This window comes from Nycticebus coucang, chromosome 11, assembly GCF_027406575.1.
Source record: "Nycticebus coucang isolate mNycCou1 chromosome 11, mNycCou1.pri, whole genome shotgun sequence".
NCBI classification, from domain to species: Eukaryota; Metazoa; Chordata; class Mammalia; order Primates; family Lorisidae; genus Nycticebus; species Nycticebus coucang.
The window spans coordinates 56464557-56481133 of record NC_069790.1 but is presented as its reverse complement, the minus strand read 5'-3'; the positions used below and the strand labels follow the sequence as shown (position 1 = coordinate 56481133).

Sequence of the window (16577 nt, the reverse complement as noted above, 5' to 3'; positions counted from 1 at the left end):
TCCTCTGTTAAGTCCCAGAAAGAAGTGAGGAGTTCCAATGTCAATGACAAGATAAAGTTGTTCCTGCTTGGTGAGAGACATGTTTCTGTACACAAGGGAGTTGTTTTTGATTTTAGAATCAGATTTAGATAGCATTTTTGTGACATATGACCAATTAACAGGTAACAGAAATTTGCCCACAGCACAGTAAGAGAAGGTTTTCCAGCTAGGCCAGTCTGCAACAAAAGCTGACGTGCCAGCTAGCCTGATGGCTACCCTGATCCAAGTGTGTCCAAGATGCATGATGCACACCAAAATGGTATGAGGAAACTCTGTTAAGGCTTGAACCTCAGAGTTACTAGGAGGCAACTATGCTGTTTTTTGTGTAACAACTCCTGGCTTGCTTCTAAAACCAAATATCTGATTATAAAGCGAGGTAAGTATGCAACCTGGGCTGCCCTGCATGAGCTGAGTGTCATCAGTTCCACAATCCATAAAACTATGTTTACAAACATTTTAAGAAGTGGCATACAAAACAAAAGGCTTCATGAGCCATCAAAGTTAAAGTATTATTTAAATGGATTACCTACTTGAAACATAGAAGCATAAACATTTGAGATATTCATAAATGCAGGTGATAATCATCTTGTTGGATGACAAGGAGCACATAAACCTGTGCCTGGCAACTAAAAGATTCCTACCAAAAAGAAGGCAATCGAAGGCTTTTCTGAAGTAAATATCACCAGGCATCAGGCTTCATTAGTAATATTTATTTTAAAGATCACTTTTTATTGTAACAAATATAAAGTCATCAATGTTTTTACAAATTGTCAAAAATGCTGTAAGTACAAAAAAAACATTAGTAAAATGAAAGTTATGTTCTATTATTTGGTACATACTTAATACTGTCAACGTGCACACCATATGCCAAAAAGCTCATGCATTATGGGAAAAGAAAAGGAATAAGATATTAACTGCCAGATTGTCTGATTATAAATTCATTGCTTCCGTCAGTTTTCTTTCTTCAGGGATACCATTTACCTGCAATGTGTTAAGAATGAATATGAACATGAGTTAAGTCAGGGCATGGATGCTTTCAGATTTTAAGCAAAACAAATTATGGCAAGCAGAAGAAATTTTCTACCTTCTTAATGTAATTTAAAATAATTATATTGCATTATTCCTCTGCATTTGGTTTTTTTTAAAAAAGAAAAAATTCTAAATTAGTTTTCTCCCTTTTAAATCACAGCTATAATATTTGTATTTCTCAAAAGGTACGGTCTGAAAATTCCTCCCACAACAAACAAAATGAATGAGGTTGACTGTGGGATGCATGACTACAGCTTTTAATGGTGGCTTATTAAAAAAAAAATCATGTGGGCTTGTAGGGCAGAAAAAATTAGAAAACCTGAAGGGGCAGCAAACCTAATGGCTTGAGCCTAGTCCAAAAGGTAATGCTACTGCCAGCGTTTAACTGCTCTATTATCCCAGCTAGTATTCATGTCCAGAAATACAACACTAGCAGCTAGTTCATTTCTCAAGCTTTTGACAAGAATTTAAAAGAAAACAACTAAATGAAAGAAACTTCAAAATCTACTCTCTTCTGATAAATTCTATATAGGTAGCTACAAATACAATTACATGATATCCAAGAGACGAACTCTATGCCTAAATTACTTTCATAAAGAAAACTGACGCTAGCACAGGGCTTTGGGGCACTGGAAGAAGCCAATTATTGTTTCATGATAATCACACACACATGGAGCTGCCTCTTTGTGGGACCGCGATAACCAGGGTGAAAGAACAGAAGAGCTGTCACAGCCACAAATATACATAAACAGCACTGAATTCATGCGTTTGCAGACAGAACAGAATTAATTCAGAAATTGAGAAATAAACTTTATTTTTTCATTTAAATGAATAGAATGGGAATAAGAAATGTAACTGCCCATTTTGCTCCTCTCCCCAGGAGTATGACTGTGATATTAAGGTATCCGAGGTAGAAACACAAGCTTTCATAATTATAAAAATGCTAGGATAGTCTCTCTCCCTTTTACGTGCTTGGGGACTCATTGAAAAAATAACAATAACAACAAAACAACCAAGAGGAGATAGTGTATTTTAGTCGATAATATGATCCAAATTGCAGAAAAACAGCATTAACTAAAAAAGGAGATCAAAACTTTCTTGACTCAAGCAAAATACCTACTCCCTAAAACCTGTTTTAGAAAATAATTTAGAAAATTAGGTTGAACAAGCCAAAATTCCCTTAGGAAAATTTCTGGGCTCTTATCACATTTGCTGAGGCATAAATCATTCTTGTATTTGGAAATACTCCGTATTACTAAAACACAGCACACTAACAAGTGTACTTGCTAAAAAATCCATGTGATTATCAAATAAATCACCACAATATCATCTGCTCAAGCTTCCAATTTCCCTTAGTGGATAAATAAATCTGGATTTTTAAAGTACTCAAAAGAATGATTTACTATTTTTTTTTTAAGAAATTGTCTTGTCTCCTTTCTACTCACTCCATGAAATAATTAAGAATCCGAAGATAGACACCTTAGGAGAGATGAAAAGTCTCTAAGGTTAATGGAGAAGTTCTGTCATTTCCACTGCAGAAATAGTCTTTTAAAATTTTTCCTCTTAAAAAAAAAATAGGCATAAAATCCAAAGTAGCAGGGACTCATTTATCTTTTTTCCTCTTCAGGTGACACATATTTATAACAAAGTTTGTTCCTTCATCAATCTCCTAAATGCTTACAAAGTAGCACCAACCACGTCAATATATTGAACGGTCTTGTTGAAACACGTAAGCATTTAATTAAAATAAGTCATCAATATTGTAGGAAAAAATTCTGATAAACATTATTTCATAATTAAAATCTGATGAACAACTTCATTGTACTTGCCTCAAATCTTTGAAAAGTTGTCAAACGAAAATCTCCTTTAAATTCCCGAAAGCAGTAACAGAGAAGATAATTTCTGAATGAGAACATCCATTTCTATATGCGCCTGAAGTTTTTGAGGGACTTACTTAACAGCTTCCTTACTACAATGCCACTATTCATGCTTAGAATTCCCCACCCAACTTACATTTTTAAAACTTCTCTTGTTTTTCCAAAAGAGCTACAAAGGCAACACTGGTTGCCTGGCAATTAGAACTAGGAATCAACACTAACTAGAAGACAATCATGAATAAGTTATCTACTCAGTACCGAAATGAATGAAATAATTGGCTGTAGAAAAATTTTAGGGGCACTTGAAAGAAGACGTAAACGTAAAGAAAGCAAGTCTTAGGAAAATAGAATAGTCCAGGGAGAATTGTCCGCCATCTTGTTGTCATTGGTCATGTTATAACAGCTTTTTAAAGCGGCTTTTAAGCCAGGCCAACCATTTCTCATTTATCGCCCTGAAGCCTCAGTGATTAGTCACAATGGTTTCCTTTTGTAAGAGTCAGTTTCAACCTGCTCACTTACTGAGACAAATCCTGGATGCATCCAAGCTAAGAATCTTTCATACCAAGGGGAAGAATAGGGAGCTTCTCTGAAGGAAGAGGATTTTATTCAGCCTTCCTTAATTAGACAGGACCTCCATGGATGCTTTTGCTCTAAGATCATTTAACCTGCGTTTATCATTCAGATGCCAATCTATGTAATAATCTGAGCTATTATCCTGAGGTTCTAAGTTTGATTAAGGAATGACAAACTCTTTTGCTTTACTTGGTGAGGCTATAGCTTCATAAATTATATAGTGCTATAATTACCTTTTAATCTATTAGCTTCATCCATAAACATTGACTTACTACTCTTAGTACTCACCTGTAGTTTGCTGTTGGGGAATCTGTGTCTGATGTGGCAGGTTCCTAGAAACGATTAACATTTTTAAGTAAAGTTGTGTGTGTTTGTTTACACACATATAAATAAAGAGCAGACGTATTAGAATGAAAAACTTTATAGGTAAATGTGACCCCAGACCATGTGATCCAGCATAACTCCCCCTTCCATTTCATGAGTTGATGGATGAGCAAACTGAATTCCTGAGGAGAATAAATAACAACAATATTTGAGAACATTCATGGAATTCTTACTACAGGCTGTATGTAAAGTCTAAACTATATCACAAGAAGCTTAAAAGGTAAGTATTATTATTTTGCCCATTTTATAGACGAAGAAATAGCCTTTAAGGTCCAAGACCATATATTAGGAAGCAATAGATAAAGATGTGAACATAGCATCTTCACAACTTGTGCTATTATAACCTGTATATTTTCAGATCTAGGTCTAAAACATATATACTCACACATTCTCGCTGAACAATATATAGACCTACCCCCTTCATTCACTATCTCAAACCTGAGCTTATTTATCTTCATGACAGGGAATGACCCTCACCATCCACCCAAAAGTACTTGTCAAAATGCTAAAGTCATCCTAGCCTCTTCCTGCTCCTTTAGTCCCCACATTCAATCCCTTGGGAGCTTTCGATATTTCTTCTCTATTTCACTTTAATCTGTCCCTTCTTCCTCATCCCCATTGCTAACTTGGTTGAAGCTATTATTGTTTTTCACTTGGATTCTCCTAGCTGGTCTGACTTGTTTCCTCGTTCACATTCTTGCTATTATCTACTCTAATCACTGCTGTAAGAATGATCTACTAAGACACAAGTCTGATTACGCCATGCAAACAACATGTCTTAATATTTACCTGTATCTATCTGCAAATTAAGTTTCAGCTTTCTTAGTGTGGCCTAGAAGGCCATCACTATGTCTGATTCTTACATAGAGTGTCCCCTGTCTGCTTTAAACAGACAACCAATCACTATAGCTACTACCACCATGTCCTATACCCAACCAGCTCTCATGTGGGCTTGCAAACTCAACTCAGAAATTGTTACAGCAGACAGGTACGACTCCTATAAGTTAAAAATTTCCACATATATTTTAGTTTAAATATATTGTTTAAATATATTATGTATTTTATATATTATTTTTAATTAAAAAAATCTTATCTCAAGAACCACCTCTCTATACCTCCTCACTCTGTAAGCAACCCCCAGGTAGGTTACCACTTGGCATGCTTTCATACACATGCTGATTATTGCTGCATTCCTCTGCATGTAATATTTAACTACTCCAAAGTGCCTTAAAAGCAAAAACTATCCTATGTTGTTAAATATCTCCAGCTGTAAGTACACAGTGTGTTTTGAATGAAGATATGCAAAAGTGAAGATACTTACAAAGACTCGCATATAATATATATTTATTTACAGACACATCCGCTTATTTTCAAATTTTGATATTAAAATTAGTTCACAAAAATGTGCATTTTAGGTTCTACAGAGGAGAAACTCTTGGGGTCAAACTCTCGCTACAGAGTAAGGTTTGATCAAAACTAGAGATTTTCAAAATTGTTTGTTTCTCTTCAGAAGTGGAATTCCTTTTAATTGAAATCCTAAGCATAACTCTGACGTACAAAAGAGATAAATGTGAGGTTGCTCGGGTTCAAACAAGGGAGTTAGGAATCCTGTCTGCTTTGTTTCTTTCCTTTCGCACCACATGCTGGCCCCTACGGCATTTCTAAGAAACTTCTAAAAAACATTCTGAAAACCGCTGATTTGAATCATTATGGCAAACATCATGTTCCAAAAACAGCATTCTAAAGTAGAAAACAGCACATACTAGTTAGATACTGTTTAAACTCTTAATGTAATCTTAGTTAACACCATCAAGTGACTTTTTAAAATTTTTCAGTTCCAAAATATATTGATAAAGAAATAAAAAAATCCATTCTAATTCAATTTAAGGATATGACTAAATAATCCCAATAATTGTATTCTTTTTTTGCTATTACTTGGCCCTACTTATCCTTGTGTGATCTAAGGTAGTATTTCTTTGGGTTTGTTTGTTCTTTCAGTATTTTACACAATGTATTTATATTGGTTTTAGTCATGAAAGCAAAAGATAAATTTATAAACCACAAAAGGGAAATGATTTCTAGATTTTAAGAAGAAAAAGCAAACATCTTTACTACAAAAGTCAAAATGCAATTACACGGGCATCTAGGTTGGGATGGGAAGGGAGGATGTGTTTTATTTTAACTACTCAGGTACAACTGACTTCAGTCTATTCTACATTAAAGTTAGTACAGGGCACACTCTATCTACACACCCCCTCCCCATACACACACAGCACCTCCTCATTCCCTGTCATCTCTAGCTCTACCTAGCCTATAGACAAATTAAATCAACACCCTTTGACAAAATACAGAAAGCAAAAAGGACAAAGAAAGCACAGAACAGAGGTGTTCTAACACAGGCAGTGGTTGGCCAAAAAACACACAGGTTTTTCAAAAGCCCTAAATCAAGAATACCCCAAATTCAAAATCAGTATTTGGACAAGGTAGTTGGAAACCCCCTTGTCTCGCAGGCCTTCCCAGTCACCCCATCTGTGGAATACAGCTTGAAACCACTGATTAAACCATTCGATCCACGCCTTGTCGTTTCTTCTCTAGCCTCCATTTTCCCTCTTCTGCTATGTTGCTAAATCTTCTAAATCACACTGGGCTGGGCTTGGTGAAGGGAGATGGTTGGTTGAGAAAGTACTACACACAAACTAGCAAGAAACTTGGAAAAGATTCATACAAAGGCAATCGTGAGTTATTACTCTGGTTTAGGGATGTAGAAGTATCTTAGTGCATGTTTCCAATTAGTTAAGTTTAAATGAGGCAAATGTACTTCTTGCAATTTCAACTGAAATTGAGCTGAGTTATATCAAAAGTGTTTATGTGTGCAAATAGGTGCTCAACCAAAAAAATGTTGACATTCAACTTCCCCAGAGTCTCCAAGGTATGCACACCTAGCTCTGTTTTTGTGGCTGCCCAAACTTGTGACTGCATGTGGGCCCATGAGTATTAGAGTGCTAATACATCTGTGATGGGCATATTTGAAATTGTATGTTCCATTTAAAAGTTGATGGGATGTACCTCATAAGAGCATACTGCTTCAGGCCTACTGGAAAAGTGCCTACAACTAATTCTGCTGGAGCTAAGACAGAGAGAATGCAGGAAGAAAGTAGGAGCATTTCCACCTTTGGTGAGAGCAGGCTGCTCACGGGATCATACAGGAGGGAGGGAGTTGGCTTAAAATACAGGCCCCAAAATGCTTCAAATGAAGGGTCTTAATAAAGCCATAAAACTATTGATAATAAGTTATTAATGGGCTAACTGAAAGGTTATTATGTATAAACTGCATTATGTAAAAATGTAATTCTCTACATTATTAGCATTATTTTCTAATTTTATTACCATTAATTACATGCATTTAAATAGAACATTGGGTAAATTAGTCATTGCACGAATTCATTCCTAAAGAAAGCAAAGGCAATAACTTGCAAATTAATAGTAAGTGATTTGGGGAGCACACAATTATTTGTTATTTCTACAACCATTTTAAGGTAATCTGACATTCTTGGATACCCTGTAGAGTAATTCTCTAAGTAGGGTTGAGAATTATTAACTGATTATACAGCTACTTGCTTCAAGATTCAAAAGCAAAGTGATCTCCATGCTGAAAGAAAATGACATTAGTTATGTGGAATACAAAACATTTCTCTTTTGAATTAGTAGGGAGTCATTTAACAATAAGAAATAGTAATATACATATTTTTGGAATTGAATAGCTCTGAAATATCCTTGGCTGTTTGACACTTCCTGTCAACAGTAAACCATTATCTTGGTGCTTTCAACAGATACTTTCATTAAAACTTAATTTTTTATTTATAGAATTTTACCATAAAGTTGGTTCTCATTATTACCAAAGGGAAGACAAATGGAAAAATACTTGAATACAAGCTAAATGATTAGATACTATCTTTAGTTAGAAGACTTAATTCTACTTTTATACTTGTTAATTTGGAAAAGATTAAGCACAACCTACCTCCTGTTTTGAGGGAGACCTAATTATCTTGCCTTAGATATTATGTTTAGAATAGTGAATAGGAAAGATTTTTGTATAGACAATTAAAATCTTGTTGGAAAATGTGTGGGGAACTTTCCCCTATTACTCATCGCCTAAGGGTCCTCATGAAGATGCCTCCCACTCAGAAAAAATCAATTGGTATTGATGTTGGTATGAGAAACAAGAAACAAATAATGAGGAGGCAGCTCTTCCCCTAGAAGGCAATAAAATTCGTTACGATTTAATAATAAATTATTTTTCAGAAAATCAAATATTTTCGTTCCTCCAATCAATGTTTCTTTCTTCAAATTACAGAGATGACTATGATTTCTCAGTGGTTTTGAACTTTTCTAGGCTTAGTGTTTTTCTGGCCCACTCAGGCATTGTTTTCTGATTATCACTCATCTCTCACTTTACATCATTGTCTTGCAGCAGTTTAAGGAGGTGTGGAAAAGTCTAGAGGCTGATAAATATAAACCTATACACACCCCAAACTTCTAGACAAGGTGCATAGATTGCCGGTCTTCCACAGTTTTACACAGGGGAAATTAGGAGAAATGGTCCCCCTTTTAAAACTATGTGGAGGAGTATAAATAACAACCCTTCCACTTCCCCACCCTGCACCAGAATATCAGAGGCTCTGGATTTCCCAGTTTTAAAACTTAAGTCTTTTATGTTTTTAAGTTGGGTCTTCTCAACCTTTTTTCCTGCTGTAGCACAACATACACTTCAATCAGACTCCAAATCCCCAGACTTAGGGCCCCAGGATCTGTATTATAAAAGCTCCACAGTGATTCTGACCTACAACATAGTTTGAGGAACGAGGCCAGACTCTCTCTCTCTCAACATTCCTTTTAGGACTTAAAATTTTATGACTTAGAATTTATTTTTTTTTTCATTTAAATAATTACGAAGGTTAATCTTTGATGTACATCTATCAAATCTATAATAGATTTCTGACATTAACTATTTGTCACAAACATAACCTCCATTCCACAACGATGATTCTTTGGGCAAAGCCAATTTATTTTTTAGAATTAACTTCTATAATGTGATTTCCAGAAATGAATTGTAATAAGGGGAATGCTTACAGAGGAAAAAATTCTGACTACTGTTAGTGGTAACACTTATTCACTGAGCTACAAAGATAACTAAGTACAATACAGAAAACCCAACTGGAGAGGAGAGATGGGTGGCCTTCGACAGAATCCCTAGCTAGTATTCCTCAGACTGTCAAGGTCATGGGACACAAGCAAGGTTTATGAAACTGCCCAGACCAGAGAAGAACTAGGAGACATGTTTATTGTGTCCTAGATAGAATCCTGGAACAGAAAAAGGACATTAGTGAAAAAATGAATAAAATCTGAAGTTCTGAAGTCTAGATAATAGTAAAGTACCAATATTGGGTTCTTCGTGGTACCCTAAGATATTAAAAATGGGAAAAATTAGTGCTAAGGGGTATCTGGGAACTCTCTGTATTATCTTTGCAACTTTCCTGTACCTCTAAAATCATTCCAAAATAAACATTTTATTAAAGAATAAATAAACAAAAATAAAATGAAACTGCCCTTCCATTTCTAGACAATGTGATAATTTTAACAGCCTATTTACATTCTCTCTGTAATCTGAGAAGCAGAGGGTACGCTGTATAAAATGCAACCCCTCCTTTCCGAGCATGTACTACATCTCCAGGTTCTGCCTGGCTTCCCTTCCCAATACCTCTTTATTCCTTTTGCTTGTAACCTGAGATCCCTGTGAGGTCAATGACCAAGCTATCTATCCCAGACTACACTATCACACTATCAGGATAGGTAAATAATCTAATCTCAGTTCTGACTTAATTTAGCTTTGTCTCTTATCAATGCCTCAAATTTATCATCTGCAAATGATTAAACATTTTCTACTGACTGATTTATGGTGCCAGTCTGGCGCACTGGCAAGCATTCTACCAAAAAGAAAATATTACTATGTAGTCAATAACTATGGCAGCCCCTCATCACAAGTTCTTTGAACTAAACAGACTTGTTTAAAAGACCAAGGTCTTTCTATGCAGCTCTGAAGGAAAACTTGAATATCCTTGAGTCTTGCTTAGAAGCAAACACAACTTTTAGTCATATTCTTATGTTCATGAATGATAAATTCAGTATGAATATGTGAAAATGAAATGCATGCCCTTCAAGAAGGGTTAATTAATAAGTACAGGCGGCATCATCTAAGCTTTTACCTGGTTATTAAGTAGTGTAATACTTCATCAACTAAAATATCTCATTTTAATCTTGAGAATTCAGTTCAATCCAAATGACCAAAATATTTATATGTATCTACTTGGTGCTGAAATGAAACTTTGAAACACAACTATGTTTTTTGGGTAAGTGGCAAAAGTTGAATTTACGTAAAGGACAGCTATGATGAACTTGATATAATAAATTCCCTATTATCTGGCATGGTTGGAAAATGAGGTTAATCACATATTCTGGCTTATAGAGAGTTACCATAGAGACCGTGCACATATTATCCATTTCCAAGAATAAAAGAAAGATAATATACACTCAACACTGAAACAACACCGAATGTAATTTAATTTTCCTCTGATGAGTCAGACGCACTTGATGATCCTGCACTGCCTCAGAATAATCATTGTGAACATCATCAATGATCTATGTACCCTATTTATATAGAAGTGCTAGTTAATGGAGCTTTTCCATTAGCAGATATCTGAATAATATAAGGTTTTCTGAACTTAAAAATACGTATATGCTGAAATTGTTGCAAGTTCAATATAATAGCCAATTGCATTTGCAAATAGATCTGATCAACTTAACAGTTTTGATGGGGGTTCTGGGAAGACTGGAAGATGCATTTGGTTGTAAACTACATAGAAAATTTTATTTTGCTTGAATATTAGTAGCAACATTGCAAAAATCCTAACTATAGGAAGCCAAAGTAATTTTTAAGGAGCTATTTGTATTTTCAATATATATGGTCAGAAAAGGTATCTAAAAATGACAGTAGCTAACTGTACTAGCCACAGAGTTTTACTGATTTGCAAATTTCTCCTACTCATTATAATAAATAGCTTTGTATCCTAAAATTTTATAGCATTGTTACTTTGTCAATAATTTCCCACACTGTTTTCTGAAGAGTTACCTATTCTGACCTTTTCCCATGGATTCACAAAATGTTTTAACACATTTGTCTGAGGGTCTGAGAACTCCTGCAGCTTAAAAAATAAACACACAAAAACTGTTTTCCAAGGGTATATGCCTACTTCTTTTCTTTCTTTCTTTTTTTTTTTTTTTAAAGAGATGGGGTGTCATTCTGTTGCCCAGGCTGGAACATGCAGTGCTACCATCATAGCCTTAAGCTCCTAGGCTCAAGCAATCCTGCCTCAGCCTCTGAAGTAGCTGGCAAACGCCTCTACCTATACAGATGAGGTCTCACTATGTTGCCCAGGAAGGTCTCAAACTCCAGGCCTCAAACAATCCTTCTAACTCGGCCTCCCAAAACGCTAAAATTATAGGCAAGCCCCCAAAATTGGCCTGCCCATTTCATTTTTGAAGAATATCTATCAACTTTTCACTGGCACTCTAGGGCAAACAAGAAGAAATATTAGTTTTAAAGAGTAAGTGTAAATTTTTTTATTTTGAAAGTTAAGGTCATTCATAATTTTCAAACTAAAAAAGCAAGATAAATTGGTAAATTGTGAATTATTATAATATGCTTGAAATTTGACTAATATTTCTCATCAGTACATAATCCTAGAAAACTGAGTTTTATGATGACCCATAACAGATAGAAATCCATCCTTTCCATTCAGTACAACTAAATTTTGTGAGACTTTAATATTTGTATCCATGGTACATTAATGTTTCCAAAACTCAAAATTTTAAATGTATGTAATTTTCACCACCGTTCATAGGACTTAAATGAATCACTTTCTCTTTCTCTCTCTCTCTCTCTCACATATGCACACACATAAACACATCTTTGGCCTATACAATACTAAGTAAATAATCTTAGAGAACGTTAGTAAAATGTTCATAATACTTTTGGATTTCTAAAGTATTCTAGACAAATTTATCTAGTCAAACTACTCGTATTATTATTATTGAATCTTTAAATTACTACGTGCATTCAAAATAAACACTGTCAAGAGGAAAATATTTGCAGCCAGCATAGTTCCCAGAAAAATTTTTAATCAATAAATGTTTACTTTTATATCACATTCTAAGGGAAAAGAGACAAAGACAGAGAGAGAGAGAGAAAAGATTTTTCTACATATTAGTTCTATCTACAAAAGTAAAATGAAAAGGAGGAAATTCTCAAAAGCCGACTTTGTGACTTCTAGTGCTTGGGGTAATTGAATTCAACCCATTTTAACATATGGTTAAAATGAAAACAGAGCCATATTCTTAAAAGTAAACACCGGTTTTACCACCATTCCTTTATATCAAAATCTAGCTTGCAGGCATATAACATGGGTTCTTAAAACCACCTGTGTGATTTCCTCACCATACCTGCCCCTTACAGTTTCCTTCCAGGCTTTCTGACTGTGGTCTTTCCAGCACTAGAAAGGTTTGCACTGACGAAACAGGTGTTTACAGCCCAATTGGAACTACTTGTTTTAATATACAAGCATATCACACACACAAAAAAAACAACCTAAAAATCCCTTTGTTTTACCCCGAGGCAAAAAATTTAGATCCTATGGGATCTATGCATTAATAAAAGCCTTTAAAATGGTTAATTAACAAAGCCAAATAATTCTAACATCTCTAAAAAAAGAAAATCAATTTGATCTGCTTTAGGATATGCTTCTTTCTTCGCAATTAACTCATCTTTGAGTAAGCATCTGTATTAGTTTATCATCAAGGCCAATTTCTTAAATATTAAGGTAAATGTGTTCTTGTTTGGATTAGTGACGGAGAAAACAAAAAAGCATTTCCTGAAAGGAACTCTGTTGTATTTGTGGCAGGATAGTGTGGGATTTACACTATCAATGTCCTTTTGGTATTTTCTCTTCCAATTATAAGCAAACAAACACAACAAGGAAAAGCTTTCGCCTTTACAGACATTAGAGAAAATATACATGTATGTCAATAATGACGGCTCCAAGTGGATACTTACTGCTGCGTTTGCATCAAAGGCATGTTAGTGCTATCATAGCTGTCTGTGTGTAGAGGAGGTATGATTTCCCCAGTCACAGGGTGAAACACAGGAAGTGTTGACAGGGGCCATGCTATCTCTCTATTCTTGGACATGTCTCGAAGTTCCTTGGTAGACTTTTGAATAGCACTGTGATGAACCAGTTGGATGCTGAGTCAAAAAGAAACAAAACAACATATATTTAAAATCACACATTATCCTGATGGATCATCAATTTGACAAAGTTATGAAATAATGTTTTCTCTTAAAATAATAAGACATTATTGCACTCTAGGCATTTTACAAGTTATTTCACAGAGTTATCTCACTAAATTTTGTGAGACTTATTATTTGTATCCCTGGTACACTAATGTTTCCAAAACTCAAAATTTTAAATGTATATAATTTTCACCACCGTTTTAACATACTTTTAACATAGCAAAACTAAAAATTATAAACTGATTTTGAAATACATACTTTTTCATTAAACGAAGCTGAGAAGCAATTGTGTTATAATATTATAGCCCTAAGTAACAACCTAGTTTTCTATTTATTTTTTATAGTTAAGATAAAACTTCCATAGCTTTTATATTGTTGCTTCTGGTGGGGCATTTATAAATACTCACATAAGTTTCATTTTATGGTAGGTTATTACTGTAGATTCTGGAAAACGTGTATGAAAGGCCTTTTCATCTGTTCTCTGGTTTAGAGAAGTGCAGATTGGGAAATCACATAATATAAATGGCAAGTTAATATTCTGAATCTGAAATATTTTAGGTTTAATTTTTTTTATCTGTGTAATCTTAGTTTTCAAATCCTTTTTAGCTTTGGTTTCTACACCTCCTAACTACCTCTATTTAGAAAGCAGCTTTCACATGTACGAAATAAACTATGAAAGATGACAAATGAAAAAAAGCATGACACACACGTGTAGAGCATGATGGGCAACTGAGGAGTGGAAAAAAATGATAAAGAAAATAACAGGAAAGAAGACACTTACTCTGGTGTTTGCATGTTTCTCTTTTCCCTAGAAACAAAACAAAATTTATGAATTAAATAATAGCATTGATATTTGGAACATTAAGACTATATGCTCATGGGATTTTGCATGATGTGGAAATGCTGACATTGTTACTATTAAATGCAACCGGGCAGCATTTGCCACCAGGTTTATGACATTACTTGGATGAGTACATGTACAGCAATGGAATACTGATGAGAAACACATAGAAAAATGAAACAAATGGAGATTAAGAGTCAAGCTCTTGATTAAAATAAATTCTATGACATAATGAAATCAGGCTACATGTAAAAATGGAAGAATTTGCTACTTGCTGCTTTATTAATTTTTTACCCTTTGCTTTGTTACCCTGACTTCCAGAAAATCTCAGGAGATTATCTTAATTGACATAGATGCCCTGAAAGTACTAACTATTCATGAGGTGAAGATTCATTACTCAAATTATACCTTAGTTTTATTAATTTGCTCCTAAATTGCTTTCTTAAATACATTTTAAACATTTAAATTATGTCACCGCGTTTTACAGCAGAAAAGATTTCAAAAGGAATTCTGACCATCACTTCTGATCAAACTAAGACAGTTTATTTACTTAAAAGTACAATTACCACGTCAATAGATTCTGAAGTCTCTGCTCACAAAAGATAGCTTGTATAAGCAAAATATCTAGCCTCAATTATTCTTGGGTCTGTTTACCAGCATGCATTTATATCTAATATTAATAAATTTTGAATAAAGTAATTATAGCTCCTAATTTGATTTACTAGACTCAAAACTATTTTAATTCATTTTAAAGGAATAAAGTACTGCAGTTTAACTTGAACACATTTTCAATTCATTTATAAAGCATTTTATGAACTGAACGGAACTCTGCTTTTAGTAGAGTCTCTATGCTGCTATCGTAGCAGGCTCCCTGATTCTTTATCAGTGTTTAGAGTACTCACACTCCTTCCCGTCGGCAGCACATGATATAAGCAAGAATCAGAAAAAGGACCAGTGCTACTGCCGAGGGCACAGCCAGTGTAATAAGGAAATCCGTGTAATAGTCTCTGCTTTTCAAAGAATCAGATGGGGGTTTGTATTCTCCACCATCAGGCAAAATCCCCTCTCCACGGATCACTTCCTGATAGGTGGACACTTGCTTTGTTTTATCAACCTGATACAAAAGAAGACAAACATCAAATTAATATCTACAAACATTAAGAGATGTTATGATCAGGACATACCAAAACATTCACTGATAAATTATCTAAAAAGTCGTCTTTTCTAATTATTTTATCATCTTGAATTTGCAATTATTTATTGCAGTAATAAAAAGGTAAGGAATGACCACAATAAAGGCTTTATCTTGATCTATTTTCTCTGCCCTTCCCACATTAGGAATACGGGCACATATACGTATACATACATACATAATGTCTCTCGGTGTACATGTGTCTGTAAGTATAATCCTTTTTCAGTTTTCTACTTCTAAAGCAGTAGTCCTTCATACTACTATGTAAATTTCTTGTTGCCTAGTGACAAACCTATAGTGCAGATGTTAACAAACCTTAATTGGCTGACAGCCACGTATGGAGGTCTGGTTTCTAAGTTTTGTGAAAGTGGAAATTAAAAAAAAGATAGACAATTTCCAAACGTATTATCCTTGGTCTTTCTGCTACCCAGATATGGAAGTAACTTTCAGGAAAGACAGTCTAAGAAACACAAAACCAATCCAATGCTATACTCTTACCATTAAATAAATTCTATCCCAGGATTAAAAAATGCCCAACACTTGCACTATGCTAATTTACCTAGACAGCAGTTGAACTGCTTTCACTGAGTTGCATATAATTATGTTCAGGTTTTTACAGGAGGACACTAAAAGGATAGCCATGTGAAATTTATTACTACATTTGCTACTAAAAAAAATGTTGGGGAGAATTATTTGTAGAATGACTGCGTATCCTCTCCCAGAAAACTCCACTGGTAGAATTTTGTTAATAACACAATTCTAAGGCGAGGTGCAGCGGCTCACTCCTCTAATCCTAGCACTTTGGGAGGCTGAGGTGGGAAGATCCCTTAAGCTCAGGAGCTGGAGGCCAGCCTGAGCAAGAGCCAGACCCTGTCTCTACTAAAAATAGAAAAAATTAGCCAGGCATGGTGGTGCATGCCTGTAGTCCAGCTGCTCAGGAGGCTGAGGGAGGAGGATCCCGTGAGCCCAGGACTTTGAAGTTGCTGTGAACTAGGCTGATGCTGACGCTACGCCACTCTAGCCTGGGTGACTGAGTGAGACTCTGTCTAAAAAATCAAAACAAACGAACAAAATCCCACTAGTAAAAACTCTGCTATCTGGCAAAGGAATTGATGTTCTGCCTCTTCTTTAAGAATGAGAAATGCATTAAGATGCATTTCCTGTTTTTGCCCTGCATGTGAGGAGGCTTATTGTCAAACATGATCTTATGCTTATTTTATGGGATAAAGTTTAGGTCCT

At 34.9% G+C, this 16577-nt stretch overlaps 1 protein-coding gene across 8 annotated transcripts in view; it reads right to left on the bottom strand.

Annotated features, from left to right (window-relative positions):
* Nucleotides 1-730: 730 nt before the first annotated feature.
* Nucleotides 731-16577, bottom strand: part of SGCE (sarcoglycan epsilon) — a 68146-nt gene continuing 52299 nt past the window's right edge. For 2 of the 8 annotated variants that reach the window (XM_053609690.1, XM_053609686.1), the window contains 6 exons: nucleotides 15049-15260; nucleotides 14087-14113; nucleotides 13069-13257; nucleotides 3807-3850; nucleotides 2898-2932; nucleotides 731-1020 (listed from right to left, as the gene is read on the bottom strand). In XM_053609690.1, coding sequence (XP_053465665.1) covers nucleotides 970-1020; nucleotides 2898-2932; nucleotides 3807-3850; nucleotides 13069-13257; nucleotides 14087-14113; nucleotides 15049-15260 — 558 coding nt within the window. In that variant the 3' untranslated portion in view covers nucleotides 731-969. The remainder of the gene's footprint in view (nucleotides 1021-2897; nucleotides 2933-3806; nucleotides 3851-13068; nucleotides 13258-14086; nucleotides 14114-15048; nucleotides 15261-16577) is intronic. The other 6 variants (XM_053609688.1, XM_053609692.1, XM_053609687.1 and 3 more) reach the window with 3 other exon arrangements.